Source organism: Thermomyces lanuginosus (assembly GCF_041956635.1).
Source record: "Thermomyces lanuginosus strain ATCC 200065 unplaced genomic scaffold VTN49scaffold_7, whole genome shotgun sequence".
Classification (NCBI taxonomy): Eukaryota; Fungi; Ascomycota; class Eurotiomycetes; order Eurotiales; family Trichocomaceae; genus Thermomyces; species Thermomyces lanuginosus.
Window position 1 is genome coordinate 816 of NW_027192341.1, and position 15,617 is coordinate 16,432.

At 55.4% G+C, this 15,617-nt stretch overlaps 6 protein-coding genes across 6 annotated transcripts; 3 read left to right on the forward strand and 3 right to left on the reverse strand.

Moving 5' to 3' along the window:
- Nucleotides 1-312: 312 nt before the first annotated feature.
- On the reverse strand, nt 313-882 carry VTN49DRAFT_7415 (uncharacterized protein; the record flags this gene model as incomplete). Its single annotated transcript, XM_069415682.1, has 1 exon — nt 313-882. The coding sequence occupies one exon, from the start codon at nt 880-882 to the stop codon at nt 313-315; it is 570 nt and encodes a 189-aa protein (XP_069271776.1).
- Nucleotides 883-1,442: 560 nt separating this feature from the next.
- Nucleotides 1,443-2,317, forward strand: VTN49DRAFT_7416 (uncharacterized protein; the record flags this gene model as incomplete). Its single annotated transcript, XM_069415683.1, has 4 exons — nt 1,443-1,581; nt 1,639-2,045; nt 2,103-2,170; nt 2,227-2,317. 4 exons carry the CDS (start codon nt 1,443-1,445, stop codon nt 2,315-2,317), a joined length of 705 nt encoding a protein of 234 aa, XP_069271777.1.
- Nucleotides 2,318-2,846: 529 nt separating this feature from the next.
- Nucleotides 2,847-5,609, reverse strand: VTN49DRAFT_7417 (uncharacterized protein; the record flags this gene model as incomplete). The annotated part of the gene is made up of 2 exons (XM_069415684.1): nt 2,847-5,048; nt 5,103-5,609. The coding sequence occupies 2 exons, from the start codon at nt 5,607-5,609 to the stop codon at nt 2,847-2,849; spliced, it is 2,709 nt and encodes a 902-aa protein (XP_069271778.1).
- Nucleotides 5,610-6,439: 830 nt separating this feature from the next.
- Nucleotides 6,440-7,257, reverse strand: VTN49DRAFT_7418 (uncharacterized protein; the record flags this gene model as incomplete). Its single annotated transcript, XM_069415685.1, has 6 exons — nt 6,440-6,510; nt 6,573-6,681; nt 6,736-6,925; nt 6,983-7,041; nt 7,093-7,161; nt 7,216-7,257. 6 exons carry the CDS (start codon nt 7,255-7,257, stop codon nt 6,440-6,442), a joined length of 540 nt encoding a protein of 179 aa, XP_069271779.1.
- A 1,182-nt stretch (nt 7,258-8,439) lies between these two features.
- On the forward strand, nt 8,440-11,160 carry VTN49DRAFT_7419 (uncharacterized protein; the record flags this gene model as incomplete). The annotated part of the gene is made up of 1 exon (XM_069415686.1): nt 8,440-11,160. One exon carries the CDS (start codon nt 8,440-8,442, stop codon nt 11,158-11,160), a length of 2,721 nt encoding a protein of 906 aa, XP_069271780.1.
- A 682-nt stretch (nt 11,161-11,842) lies between these two features.
- Nucleotides 11,843-14,998, forward strand: VTN49DRAFT_7420 (uncharacterized protein; the record flags this gene model as incomplete). The annotated part of the gene is made up of 1 exon (XM_069415688.1): nt 11,843-14,998. The coding sequence occupies one exon, from the start codon at nt 11,843-11,845 to the stop codon at nt 14,996-14,998; it is 3,156 nt and encodes a 1,051-aa protein (XP_069271781.1).
- Nucleotides 14,999-15,617: the final 619 nt, after the last annotated feature.

The following is a 15,617-nucleotide window of genomic DNA, read 5'->3' on the forward strand; positions in this document are numbered from 1 at the left end:
GTCGCCGTAGGAAACAAACAATGAGCCCCGCGTTTCCACGAAAGCATCTTGCAAGATCTCAAAACCGTTGTGGACGAGGAAATCCACATGGACGTTTAACTCATCCACCGCTATCATCCCAGGAACCTCATGCTCCGTGACGATATCGATGGACGCATTGAAGCTATTCCCTGCGAGCAAGGACGCGACAAACAAAGGGAGTGTCAATCACGTAAGCTGTTTGTGACATTTTGAACCACGCGGCGGTCAGGAAACTCGACGCTCAGATGATGAATGAATAACTAAGCTGAACTCGAAGGGAGAAGCTGTCCGTCACACATGGTCGTACTCATTTGAATTACTGTCGATGTCCTCCCGATGCAGGTCGAGTCGCTCGCCGATATTGGCAACTCCTAGCTGCTTTCTGGGCTGCTTGAACTGCGTTTGTTGCAATGCCTTGGTGAAGCCGTCCGCCATGATCTCAGCGCTCCGCGTGTCACGTACGTCAATCGTTCGTCGTTCGTATTCTTGTCGGAACCAATGATTATGAATGTCGGCATGCTTCAGCTCAGTATTCAGTTGGTTTATCTCATCGGTAACCAACTTCTTTGTCTGCGTGTTGTCGACTTCTATTCTGATCCGATCTGAGTCCAACGAAACCGTCAAGGTGTCCAACAGTCGCTTAAGGAAAATTCCCTCTTTGGTAGCCTGAGCGAGGGCCAACAGTTCAACCTCTGTTGTCGAAGTTGTCACCGTGTCTTGTTTATTCGCGCACCAAGCAATCAGCCCTCCGAAGAACTTTATTGCGAAACCCCTGGCCGCTTTTCCGGTCTTTGGTGTTGTCTGCAAATGGCGCGTCACTCGCCACTCGCATATCGTCCTCTCCGCCAAATTGCAGACCATAGTTTCTCGTCTGATAGAGATACAGAAGAACACTGCCTGCCGGTTTGTTGTGTTCTGGTCCGGGATTCGTCATGAACCGCGAAAGTCGTGAAACGACGAAAGCAATATCTGGGCAGGTCATGACAGCGACATAAAGTAAGGATCCGATCTTCCGTGGTACGATCTCATCTCTTCCTTTGTAGCGTCTCCTTCGAACGACAATAGCTCTTCTCTGGAGGCTTGAATTTTGGAACATTTATCAGCTTGTAGTGAATTGTATTGTTATTGTCACCAATTACTGACGGACAACTTCAGTAGTTCCGGAGTAGGTAGCGTAGTAGGTTGCAGTCTCAACCGGAAAATCAAATCTCCGATCCTCCGCCAAGAAACCCGCCGGAGCCACAAGTCTCAAACCGATGACGTTTTGTTTGCCTATGATGGAACTGAGCTAAAAAAGCACGACCTCTTAATAATCGAGTCTCCTCCGAGGTTATAACTGAGCAATTCCATCTCATTCTTTGTTTCATAAACTATCAATTGCGTCGGTAATCGACACTTGAATACGAAAGACGCAGCGGAAAATGGCCTCTCTCCTTCGCACTTCGACTGCTCGGGCTGCTCTCCGCGGAGCTTCGGCTTCGGCAAAGACCGTCCCTCGGGCTGCAGGGCTCGCTGGAACGAGCTTCGTGCGGACCAAGGTGACTCTTCCGGATCTTCCCTGTAAGTCTCTACGTTCCCATCCAATATGGAGCTTTTTTCCCTGACGGAGGAATAAAGATGATTATGGCGCCCTTGAGCCCGCCATCTCCGGCAAGATCATGGAGCTGCACCACAAGGGCCACCACAACGCCTACGTCAACGGCTACAACACGGCCCTCGAGAAGCTGCAAGAAGCGCAGCATGCCAACGATCTCGCCGCCCAGGTGGCCCTGAAGCCGCTCATCAACTTCAACGCTGGTGGCCATCTCAACCACTCGCTCTTCTGGGAGAACCTGGCGCCCAAGAACCAGGGCGGTGGTGAGCCGCCGTCGGGCGCCCTGGCCAAAGCCATCGACGAGACCTATGGTGGCTTTGGCCAGTTCCAGCAGAAGTTCCAGGCTGCGCTGGCGGGAATCCAGGGCAGTGGTTGGGCGTGGTTGGTGAAGGACAAGGAGACCGGGAATATTGAGATTAAGACTTATGCCGTATGCTTCTTACTTCTCTGATATTTGCGGAACGTTTAGAGGCTAATGAGTGGTTAGAACCAAGATCCCGTCGTTGGTCAATACGTTCCCCTCCTGGGCGTTGATGCCTGGGAGCACGCTTACTAGTAAGTCCTTATCTCCTTGGCTTGGTTTGAGATGGCTATGGACTCACACTTCACAGCCTCCAGTACCAGAACCGCAAGGCTGAGTACTTCAAGGCCATCTTTGAGGTGCTCAACTGGAAGGCCGCGGAGAAGCGCTTCTCCGCCTAAATTCAAAGAGATACCCTGGCTCACGTTTGCCAGTTAATGCCATGTACTGTAGTATGAGATAGGTTCATTGGAATATCAACATTTCATGACAATTTGGCCGTTCGTATAACACAACAGAAATTCGGCATCCGAGGGTTCTCGTACATGTTTATTAACAGTAGGAAGTAGGAAATAGGAGGAAATAGTGATACATGCAACGAGCGACAGACAGGACAAGCCTCTCTCTCACGCACACACACACACAACAAGGAAATCTAACGAGTGTATACCATGCCTCATCACCGCGTCTCCGATCACTCACCCAACACGATATTAACAGTAACCACGTCAGGAAAAAGGGGGAAAGAAAAAAAAAACAAGAGCGAAGGAACGAGGTACTCGTACAGCGCCAAACAACAAAGGAATACAGGCAATAATGATACAGCATCCCACCATGGACAAATTAGTCATGGGTATCATCAGGGTTTTATAAAAAGGAGGAAAGATATTAGTGATCGATTAGGGTTGGATATTAGAAATTAGGGTTTATTCAACCCATCCGCCTTGATCGACGACGGGCTCGCCAATCAGACTCACAATTCAAACCAGGATGATGGCTCGACGTTGCTGAGGGGGGCGGCGGAGGAGGAGCTGGTTCATCGGGATCGACGACGTTTGACTTGTTCTTATTATCGGATGAATCTTTATGACCCTTCATCCAGCCGAGGAGCAGCAGAGAGCCCCTCCGCCGATCATTATTCTGCGACGGCGAGGAGGTGCTACCCGTAGCTGTCACGCTGAAGTGCGAGCTCGAACGGCCCAGGTGTTCTCTGAGGGATGAGCGTCCTGTCCCCGCGGTTCCGGGCCGGATGGAGCTGTTGCTGTTGCTGCTGCCGGGGGCGTTGCCAGCGGGAGGGGTCATCGGGGGCTTTCCAGAGGAAATGTTCGGGCCGGATCCCGTCCGTCGGTGCTTTGCGACGCTGAGGACGCTGGACTTGCTGCTGCGGGGGAGAGGAGCATGAGCGGTGATTGGTGAGGGTGTTCTTCCGCCGGAGGAAAGTTCAGGCGTTGCGTCGCGTGAGGCTTGGTTGCGCTGGAAGAAGCGAGGGCGGAGAGAGAGCCGTCGGCGCGCCAGCGGTGGCGGGGTCTCCTCATGCTGCCCTGGGCCAGGACGGACGACTGGTTGTTCGCTTTGGAGATCAAGTTCCTCTGGTGTGAGTTCCTCGACAGGACGTTCCGGCTCAACGATGGTAGGCGGGCTCCGAGGACTTGACTGGACGTCACTCGGCGCGTACTGTTGAGCGGCTTCTAGCCATTCCTGCGGGGAGAGCGGCGGTGACGAGGTCGAACGACGACGGGATGCGGTCGACTCGAAAGAAGACGACCGACGCAAGGAGCGGCGCCGCAGCTCAGACTCGATGTCCTCGACATCTTCTCCATTGAACATGATGTCACCGCCAAAGGAGCGATCATTGGAATTTTCCGGTCCGAGCAGCCGAGTGACTTTGTCATTACCCCGGCCCAGCATGTTGAAAGAGAAGATCCCGTTGGCCTCGCGCCGATCCCGGATGCTAGAGTCTTGCTCCGTTGCATCGCTCATAGGCGTGATATCGCTTCGCTTTGCTGACCATTCTCCGACAGAGCGAGGTCGCCCGAGGCTTGACTGCGAGGGAAACGCGTTACGCGCCATGCTCCGATAAAATGATCCCTTCTTCACGACTGTGCCTGTTGAGCTGGCCTGGGATGTGTGCATGGTGTCCGGCGTCGGAGGCAGCTTTCCGCTAATGATTCCCTTCTGCGGTGAAGAGCTTTCCGAGTGCGCGGGCGTGCGCTTGCATTCGAATGGCGGCCCGAGAGTTGGTCTTGCGATCTGAGTGGTGTGAGATGCATCAGAAAAGGCCCGCGGTCGGCGTACACGGGGCACGTCGATGTCGCGTTGCGGCTGGATCCAGCTATTGATTCGTTCCCTTTGGGCGTCGCTCATGAGCTGTTCAGCGAGTGGGCTCTTTTTCGGGGATTGGCGCTCCGTCGCTTCGTCCGCTCGATCCCAGCTAAACTGGTCGAGACGTTCAAGGCCATCGACAGGTCTTCCGCTTGGCTCCATGTCGCGAATGGAGAATTCACTGCACTCGCTCAGCATGCTCAACCGTGGTGACGGAGGGTCAGCGTTGGAGTCGTCGACCATTGCCGTGACAAACGTTGACGCGCCAAACGACCTGACTGACTTGTTGTCGCCGAGGTACAGGCTCCGCAACGTCGCCGTCTCGCGGGATTCCTCACGCAGAAACGATGGTGCCTTGCGGGTTCGACGCGCGGTGCCTCGTTTGGATGACGTGCGATCCGGAATGTCGACTTCAATCTGAGGCCTCGGGCTTGTGATCTCGGGGTTCTGGATTGCCGTATCGTTGCTGGGTTGCGATGCTTGCGATGTCGACGGCCGCGATCCCGACGTGTTCTTTAGTTCTTCAACCGTGGCTTCCAGCTTGCAGATCAGCTCCACAGCCTCGGCGAGGGCAGCGTCCCTCTTATCCAGCTCCTTCTGGAGCTTCTCGTTTTCCTCGCGGAGTCGCTGGTTGTTCTCTTCCACCTCACGCAACTCCTCCAGCTCATCCTCCAGGTCACGCATCCTTTCCAACTCCTTGGCCATGGCTTGCATCTGCTCCAGCTTCTTCTCCATCGCCCGCATCTGCTGGGTGCGATGAAAGATTTCAAGTTTCAAGTCAAAATTTAGCTTGTTCATTTTTGACACATACTAGAGCGGATTAGCACACCCCACAAGACAATGATTAAATAAAAGGCTACTAACTTGAGCTTGTTCTCGGATCCCCATTTCGTGCGGCTCCTTCAACCCCGCGGCGAGGGCATTGGCGATTATCCTCTGCTTTTCAGACTGACTGTCATCCTGCGAGCGCGACTGCGAAGTTGGCGGCGTGTGGTTGCTCAACATTTCCTCTGTCGAATCGGACACCGTCTGTCGCGATCCTCGACTCCGCTGTTCCTGGATGAGGCCCTGCAGAATCGTCGAGGTGGGATTGACCAGGGATGACCCAGTGTCAATGCTTTTGGTCGGGCTTTGAGGCGGGGAAGTCATTGTGGCACTCAACTGCGACCGGGCGAGCTGACTGTTGATCTGAGGAGGGTTGTGTAGCGTGATTCTACGCAGGGTGGGCTCGGGCGGGTTTACGGACCTCCGACGGGAGGAGCTTCGCTGCGTGGGGGACACGCTGCCGGTGCGCTGACTGAGGGAGGGTCGAGGGGCCAAGTGGCTTTCATGTCCATAGGACGAGCGCCGTTTCTGGTCGACGCCCGCCATGATTGCTGTGCAAGGATCGTGTCTGCGTTACAATGTCCACTCAATGCGACTGGTTTCTGCAACCTCGAGACAGGAATGCACGTAAACGGCGCGGTCGAAGCGTCCTGACATATGTCCGCATGCGAGACTATGCGAGAATCCGGCCATTGACGGAGAATTCCGTAGGTCTTGACCAGGTCGTCGGGACCAGAGAGGGGCAAAGAGAGGGTCAATGACCGTAGAAATCCGATAAAGGTGCACGATATATGCGGGATGTATGCGAGGAGAGGCTCGTGCCAGGAGGAAATTGGCGGATTTTTGCTGTGCAGAGAGAAGCCCTTTTGGAGCGGGCCGCGCTGACGGGAGGACTCCGACCGGGCGGACCTGGCTGGCTCCGTCGACCAGGGGGTGCCAAGCCTGCCAAGCGAGGAATAGACCAATCGGAGTCGTGCCCGCAGCGGCAGTTTCAGCCAGGCCCCTTGCAGCTAATGTGTGGCCTGAGGCATCCCTGCGGTTTGCACAGTATTTTCTGCTTCCTTCGGGTCCTTCATCTTGACCGGAGCCTATATTCAGTACTCACGGACTCCAAGAATATTTACTCTTGAGATTCTAGAAAAACAAGCTTTGACCTGTCACTAAACTCTATCATATTGCCATTACTCGTCCAAAGAATGTCATGAACAAAGTTGGTGCTATGCGGCTCCTGAAACTCAGATCGCGAGCTGAGATTCACCAGCGACTTAGCATGCTTCAAGATCGTAATCAGTCTCATGATTCATCTATGCGATACATCGTACTCCTCGTAAGTCGAGCGTCGTAGGAGGAGTAGGTTTAGACGTCCGAAGTCATCGTCATTTCGGTTTCTTGATCTCGCCCGCCCAAATGCGAACGTCCTTGGCGCTATCGTGGGCGGTCCGGAACACTACAAAGTAAGCTCAAGCCCCGCCTACCACCGTATAAACTACAGAGGGATTGGATACATACGCTGTCGTTCCATCTCGTCCAGGCCACGAAGAAACTCAACGCCATCGCCCAGCGCCCCGCGTGGGTTATGCGCGTGGTCGGCGATTGCTGCGGCGCGTTTCTTGAACGTCTGCCAGCATTGTCAATTGGTCTGCGCCGGAGAGAAAGTTCAAACGGCTCGCACATCGCTCAGGATATCCACCATCTCTTCTTCCTCAAACAGCTCCAGAATCCGCACGCCGAGGCTGTAAAAGTGCGGTGCCAATGCACGCAAATCCACCGTTCGGGGATCGGCCTTGAGAGCATTCATTACTCGCTCCGACAACGCCGGCGGAATATCCAGGGTGACCAGTCGCGAGGTCCCGAGGCGAGCACTGCGTACCGCTGTTGGTTAGGGCGAGCTGGGGAGTCCGACCTTGATTAGTACCTACCCGATCGAGAGCATCTCACCCAGCCATAGGGGAAGATCTACCTGCGTGCCGGCTTTAATCTAGATTTGAATCTCAGTAGTGATTCATTCGAGAGTCGAAGAAGTGCGAACCGGCTCGCCTGGATTGCCCTCCAAGACCCCAAGGCCGGGGACGTCGAGTTCAAATGTGCATGGAATTTTCTTTCCGACTCGCTCGCGTTAGCTAAGTTGCCAATCGCGGCGGAGGTTTCTCACCTGCGAGTCGGTTAAAATGGCGTCAATGTCGTAATAGGACATGGTTTCAACGCCTACAGACGCGTGTCGCGCTCTGGACAAGAGGCATCTTGTTTGGCGTCCCAGACGAGGGGCAGCATTTAGGTATGCCTCAGGCAGCAATTCACATCCACAACAACATGAAAGTCGCTGTTCAGTGTCTTATTACTGTAAGTTACATGAGTCTCTCATTAGTTACTTGAATATATATATATATCTGTACTCGCTTGTACCAATTCTGTACGAACGTAACATACTGGTAATTCACCGTAGATGACCCATCTTTTCGGTGGGAAACGAGGGCTTAAAATACGAACCATGGAACATTCTCATACAGACAAAGACCGGTGTTTCATACTCGTACAGCCTGGCACAAGCCTTGAGAGGTCCTTGTGCGGTCGGTTGTCGGCGTTCATCGGATGATATCATGACGAAGAATGCCCAGCCGACCTGCTTATCATGGCCGTCGAGTTTGAAAATGAGAAGAGCCAGCCGCATGCAAGAATGACTTGTTTATCGGACAACGGCTTATCTGTGCAATCGTCGTTCAAGAGGGCGGAATTTTCCATGGCCGACGGGCATCAACTGGCGTGCCCAACTCGCAGAGACCTTCAAACTCCAGCAAGGAGTTCCACTGCAGAGGTCGTGTGCCTCGCACGATCGTCACACCGCATCGCCGAGGCCGTATTCTTTCTAGCTAGAAGCATTCCGTAGCCGGAAGAAAACAGGATTGGCCTGCGAATCTGGTCTCATTCCAAGACATCCGCGTGTTATCTCTTGCATGGTTCATTATCCAATCATCCATGATCCCACGATATTGCAACCTTGCCTGGGAAGAATAGGATCATTAAGCTTCGATAGAGTGATTCTTAAGCAGAAGACGGACAGCGAGATCGTCAAATTCTGTAGAGTCCATCATTCCTCGATCCCGGTTTCATCGTTTGCGGCAGATCCACCGTTGTTCTAGAATCTCGGCCCTACGGTCTCAGTGCTGGCATGAAGGAGATCAACAAAAATACCCAAATATAGAAGACGAAAAAGAACACTTTGCACCATCTTGTTTCCCTCGTCATTCCACATTCTCTCTTGCCGGGCGCTACTGGACCGATCGAGACCCTCTCGTTGCTTGGACAGTTGACGTCGAGCTGCCGTGCATGGCCATACGAGTAGTCAAGGGACCTCGTCGAAACCGTCGCATTCTCTCCAATGGCGTACAATGCCGTCGCTCAAGCCGATCATGACACCGACTCGCTCGACGGTCGATCAGATGTGTCCGATAGCAGCAACGCACACCCCGGGCACACCGCCTCGGCGAACGGCCATGGCCCGCTCGACTCGGTGCTGCATGTGATCCGCTCCAGGAACAAGAGCACCACCAGCGACGAGTACGAGATGGTGGAAGCCGACGACTACGAGAATCCTGACCCGGTGAGTCCGGTGCGGATGCATCATCCGCTGCCGCAGCATCGTGCAGAGACCCCCCAGCGGGAGGATCAGTACCGAGGTTCGTCGGTGGCGGAGGGATCGACACAGCGTCGATCGCCGTCCCCAGAACCGCTGATGCGATCGTCGACTAGCTCTGGCGTCGCACTAAGTCACCCGACGCCAGACCTTCAGTCTTTACAGGGGGCCTACGTGGGAAACGTTGAGCGGCTGGAGGAATTTGCAGAACGGATGAGCAGAACCTCGTCGGATCTGGGGCGCGAGCTGCGCAAGCTCGATCAGGAGCAGAAACGGCGCGCCTCGGTAACCTCCAGCCCGACGTCGCCGAGGCCGCCGCGCTCCGCCGGTTCAATCAACGCGGTCGCACGCTCAGGGGGGTATGCGTCCAATTCTGCGAATATGGTCTCCTCTCCGCGATCCTCCGTCTTTTCCAACTCCCGTCTACGATCGACCTCTGTCTCCGAGCCCCTGGAGGAGATTCCCCTCGATGACTCGAACAATGACGATCCGGCCAGTCAGCGTCCCTCGCAGTCAGACGGCCCGTCCGCAGGTGCACCAATCGCGGAGCCTCAGAACCGCCAAAGTTTCTTGCCAGAGGTTCAGTCGGTCGGGGGCTTCGAGTCCGAGATGTTCGACCGGCCAATGACCTCTCATTCCACCGATACCTACCGGCAGGCAACAAATCTCTTTCGCGATTTTGATGGCGTCCACTTTGTGCCGCACTCTAGGAGTTCGAGCCACTCGCGCCAGATGTCATTGAGCAAGCCTCCGCTCGCCGAAAATGCCGAGCATTTCGACCAGCCGCAGGCAGGACAGGATTTGGTCTACTATCCCGCGCCAATTCCCAAAGTCCTGAATCTTCCCCAGCGTCTGTCAAAGCGCCCTCCGATTTCCGAGCAGAACAAGCGGCGAACCCAGCTCCTGGAGACGTTAATTGGGAAGAGCAATGACTCGAAGGCAAATGGTGACAACAGGAAGTCGAAACGGCTGTCAGCATTGCCTCCACAACTACGGGCGAGTGTCTTCTTCGACCAGGGCAGGTCGCCGCTAGACGTGCAGATCAAGGACCGCTCGGCCGTCAGTACCCTGGAGAGTGTGCTTGATGAATCCGTCAATGCTCCGGTGACGGCGTTCATCGACCATCCAATTGCGGGTAAAGTTGGCAGAGAAGTTTACAGAAAGTCGGGCAAACCGCGGAGGTTAGAGAAGAAGAAGCGAGGCGACGATGCAGGCCAAAGGAACTCAGATGTCGACGTTGCCGACAACATGCCATTGCATCCTGGTCACGGCCGGAATAACGAGAGCGAAGGGAGTACCACCGATGACAGCGCAAGCACTGGGTCAACTGGAAGCGAAACAGAAACGAGCGAGGCATCGGACGAGGAGTTCGAGGAGCCCGTCTTCACGGGCCGTCCTGCGACGCTGATAGCGGAATTGGAGATGCGCAAGCAAGAGCAAAAGATGCGCAACCGAACAGCAGGCACGGCTGGCATGCATTCGACGCTCCTTGAGCTCGATGCTGTGGCGCAGGCCCAGCACAACGCGCGACGACAGAAGCACGTCACCCTCGCCTGGGAAGCCGAGGCTGACGAAAACCAGGATGGGGAGGACGATGAAGACGTGCCTCTAGGCGTTTTGTACCGGAGCAAACATCCCGCTCTGGTTGATCAACGGCCACTCGGTCTTATGGAACGCCGTGAGCTTGAGGAGAACGAGCCTCTGAGTCGGCGGCGGGCACGGCTGCGCGGTGAACCGCTTCCCCCAGCTCCTGCCAAGCGTGCGAGCACCATGAACCTGGCTCGCTCCTCGACGATGATGGGCGCCAGCGGTGATGTACCCGCCGAGAACAACGGCAACACCGAAAGCGAAGACGAACATGAGACACTCGCGCAGCGAAGACATCGCCTCAAAGGCCACAAGCACATGGAGAGCGTTGTATCGGCCGAATTTGAGACCGAGATCATGGCCGAGATTAAGAAGCTTCAGGAGCCGGACGAACCCAAGCCGGCGGAACAGCCCAAGAAGGCAGAACCCAAGAAAACTGAGCCGAAGGCCGCCCCTGCTCCCGCCGTGACGGACGACGATGAGGAAGGGGAAACCCTCGCGCAGCGTCGCAAGCGGCTTCTTGCCCAGAGACCTCAAACCCAGCACCAGCAGCAGCCATCTCAGCATTTCCTGGACGGGTACGCGAATGACACGAACAGGATGCGGCACAGCATGGCCAACATCCTTCAGTCGTATCCCACCAGCCATGCTGCTCCGTCTACGATGGACAGTTTCGCAGACAGACGCGGGCCAGCAGGCAAGTCAGTGCCCCGGATGACCTCGATGTACACGCTGCCGCCGAGCATGATGCAGTACGCCCAGTACAGTCAGATCCAATTGCCGGCATACAATGTGCCCCAGCATCGGCCGATGCAGCCGACAATGGATGAGCGGCAACGGGAGTTTATCAATCGGTGGAGGGAGAGTGTTTTGCGATAGTACATCATCCTGGTGTCATTCAGTTTTGTGGTTTGTCTTTTTGTTTGTTCTATGAGCGAGCGAATACGCATCTGGGGAGCATTGGGATCTCGGGTTCTACGTTCTTTAATTTTTTTTATATTAACCTTGCGCGAGGATTGGTGCCGGAGTCATGGGTCTTGCATGTAGCTGCTCGAGTATCCATTTGTATCACATATAATTATTTATCCTCAAGCTTCGAAGTATATAATTTATTCTTCGTTCTGACATCTCACTGAAGAGTGAGGACACTCGATGATGGCAGCTTTAGCTTGTTTCAATCATTGTCTGGCCTCGTATTTCCGCAGCGCGTCCGCCACGTTTCCCCATTTCAACATTGGACGAAATAATCTCGAAGAAAAATTTCAGCTGATGGATCACCTGGTATCCAGCATACCGATCGACAAGCTTATCGACCAGCCATTCTGACGAACGGACGAAAAAAAAAAAAATCCCACCGAAACAATCCATCCATCTTGAAGCCACCATCAAATCAACTCACGACAACAAGCCGGCGCCATCTACACGATGCGTCTGCACGTCACCAGCTCCAATCATCCGTGAGCCGTCTAAGACGCGCGCTCGCATTCGAGCCTAGAAAAGAAAAAAAAGAAAAGAGGGACACTCCCCTGGTCGCTTCCGGTGGGGGGTGAAGTGATAAACGATGGCGCCATCTACCGTCTTCTCATATCTACGACGCGACCACCGACGGTCTTCCGCGGCAGTACAGCAACAATCATCGCAGTCGAGTAGTAATATTACTGGCGGAAGTGGAAGTCTCGCGGAAGCAGCGACGAGCTCGAGTTCCCTGGGTAATAATAATACGACCTCGACGCTTCTTGATAACGGCCCGCCGCAGCTACCAGGTCTCCCGCCGACGACGGATTTGACAGAGACCTTTCGGGAAGTGGGTGTGGGAGGAGGAGACTTGAGCGAAAGCAGTGTGCAGGAGAAGCAGGAGCAGCATCAGCAGCAGGCGGCTCCAGCACCAGCGACAGCGGCGATCGCACCGAAAGGGAATGACGATGGACAGAGTCCGCGGAATGATGGGTTGAGTTCCGGTTCAAAGCCCTACAGCACGGCGCATACAAACCCGTCGCAGACGTCGGTCGCTACGGAAGGACAGAGTCCGAAGATGTTGAACGGTCCGTGGGGGCGGCTAGGTGGTCGGGGCAAGAACAACAATGACAGCGGAAGCCCAGTGAGCGGTGGGGGTACAGGAGTAGATGCGCCAGCGCCGGGGAAGAAGAAGAAGCTACGAATCAACACGAGCTTCAACCATGACGGGAGCATCAGCGTCGGCGGTAACTTCGTAGGAGGAGCATCGCTGAAGAAAGAATCTACAAAATTCGAAATCCCGCCGTCGTCAGCAGATCATGGCAGTAACAAGCCAAGCAAAACGAAGAGGCATCTACTCAACCCCATATCGCTGCTGGGCCGCAGGCGCTCCTCGCAGGTTCTCGGTGGGCAAGATGATATGCCAAAGCTGGTACCTGCGCTGCCAGATGATTATGATCCGCGGATCAGGGGCAATATTGTGCATGATTTCTCAGCGCCACGACCGCGACGGACCTTTCAAGGGCGAGATGGACGGCTGGATGCTGCTGGACAGCCTGCTCTGGGTGTGGAGAGTACGGAAAAGCGAGAAGGCGAGCAGGGTGCGGTACAAGATCATGGTCCAGTGCTTCAGGGAGAGGACAAGGGGAGTGCTCAGCAATCTACAGCGCTGGGTTCTGCCATCGACAGCAACCATGGCCCTGAACCTACGAACCAAGGGCCGGCCGGGGCGGCGGAGGTCCAGCCGTCGACGTCGCCGCCAAGGCAAGCAGGCCCGCCGCGACAATCCTCAAAAAGCTCCATGGATTCCAACCTGCAGCGCTCAAATGGGCCTACTCGACTCAAAAGTGACGCGTCCCGGTTTAGCTTTGACATGGCAGGCGTTGGATCCTCCACGCAGGAGAAACTTCTCGAGGAGAAGCATAAGCAGAAGGAAGCCGCGCGGCGGGCAATGGCCCGCAGCCAGCGAAGAAGCAGCTACTACGATGACTTTGATGACGAAGATTTTGACTACGACGCGATTATGGATGATGGGGGTTTGGAGGAACGAATTCCTGGCGTCAATGCTGACGCGGACGACGATGACGAATTCAGTGGCTTTGCAGGGATCGTCCCGCAGCCACCACCGCAGGTCCCTGCACCTCTTTTTGTTCCCAATCTGCCGGCCATTGCAGCCAGTCCAATCAGCCCGTCGGGCTCCAATCTTACAGTGCCGGAATCGATGCAGGATGCGGAGGCTGCCTTGACCGAGGCTGCTAACAGCTTACTAGTGCGGCAGTCTTCGTCGAATTACGGCGACAATCCGGCGCCGGCCGCACCAGTTCCAAGCATGCCGCATCCCCAGGAAACGGTAGCGATTCCTGCTCGGGATGCCAAACTGGCCGAAAAAACTGCTTCTCGATCGGCCGACGATGATGATCTCTACTACGATGATGGCGAGTTTGGGGAGCTCCCCGCCGGCGACGGCAAGGCCATTGACGAGTCCCTCTTCGACGACGAGACCAGTCATCTATATGCCCGCCAGTTCTATCCCGGCACGCGAATTCCGATTCCGACGACGCAACCGATGCAGGGAACTACGGATCCAGTGCAGCAATCGTCCGACGCCGACGCGGAACAAAATGCTGCCCTTGGCCGTGCCCCCAGTCTTTCCAGCGACTATCACCTACCATTGAATGGCGCCATGCGGCCGAAGTATCCGAGCGATGAGCCGCCGCGCCCTCCCAGCGGGATCCTGTCAGAACATAATCTGGAGGCGTTTCAAAATGCCTTGGCTCGCGTGGCGGATGAAGCGGGCAAAGACGACGACGAGGAGGAGGAGGATGAAACAGGACAGCGAAGCGGAAGTCCCAGCGAGACCGCGAACGGCAAAAAGAATGCCCAGCATGCATACGAGCAGGAGCCTGCCGTTCCCCCCGACTTGGAGGATTCACTGGATGATTTCCAGAACTATGACGATAGCGACGCATTTTTGGACGACCAGATCATCGCAGAAGCCAATGCGGAAGCGCTGGAGAACGACGACGAGGGGTTTTATGGCCAAGAATTCGGCTTCTACGCACATCATACGGGGCCCGGAGAGGCACAGCCATATTACGGCGGGTACTTTGGCCCCGCGGGCGTCGAAGGCATAAACCGGCGGCACAGCAGCGGCCGCGGCAAGTTCCGCGAGCCGAGCCTTACGCCGATCACGGAACGCAGCGAATGGAGCACGCGCAACTCCATCATCTCTCTTGCGGCACACGGGGCCGGGGCAGCTGGCACGGCGTCGTCGCCATCGACGAACCCGGCCCTGGCCCAGCTCGTCGACATGGGCGGCATCGACGAGGAGTTTTCGCTGGACACGCTCCGCAAACTCCGTCGTGGTGCGTTTGGCGGCAGCAACGGCAGCCTGCGCAGCAGTGTGGGCAGTCTGTCGCCGGCGCCGCAGACGACAGCCCAGCTTCCTCTTCCTGGGGCGACTACGTCGTCCCACCGGGCCAGTTTTCTGAGCATCCCCGAGAACAGCACGGTGGATGATATTGATGGCAGTCTCTCCGCCGATCCGCGCGTGTCTTCCTCCTCGCCCTTGTCTCCTCTTCCTCCCCGCGGCGGAAGCGCCCCTAGCAGTCCCACTATGGGGCTCCCGCCGCAACCTCCGCCTGTTGTAGCGGGAGCGCGGCGGCGGTCCCTGGGTGACCCGGCGGACTTTGGGCGGCGGAATGGCCACAGCCGAAATCACAGTTCACCGAATCTCGGCCAGACTGTCGGATACGAGTTATGACGTATGAGCATGCATTGGGTATTAACTATCTCGGATTGGGAATATCTCTGCATCTGGACGGGTGGCTATTGTGTTTGTTTTCGATCCCCTTTTCTTCCTTTTTCTTCCTTATTCGCTGCTATTAGTATAGATCTTGAACATCTAGCATATGTACAGCTCTTTTGAGACAGAGGTACAAAGTACATATATCATATCTGCTCTGGAATTGGCGACCGCCTTCCGCTTCCGTAGTACAATATCCGAATTTGCCGATCTTCGGAGCTTAAATGAGTAAGCCTTCCCATCCCGTGACTCCGTTCCGCTGCCGCCCGCTGGACAAGCCAATCAGAGGCCAGGCAAAAAAGCCTCACCTGCCACAGTCACAGCCTCAGAGGCAGCATTTCAGAGTCATACATTGGGCAGGAGGAAAATTTCCTCGCGTGAAGAACAAATCAAAAACGGCCAAACTGTTCTTGCATTTGCTGTTTCTGGTTCTTCTCCTTCTGCGTTGTTCCATTCGGTGCCTTGTTTGGCCACCCTTCCCGATTTTGCTGCCTCAGGCACTAAGTTACCGTTTCGGGACGCGCGGATGCAAGATATATGAAGTCATAGCCCGCCCCTGCCAATTATTGTGCTTGGG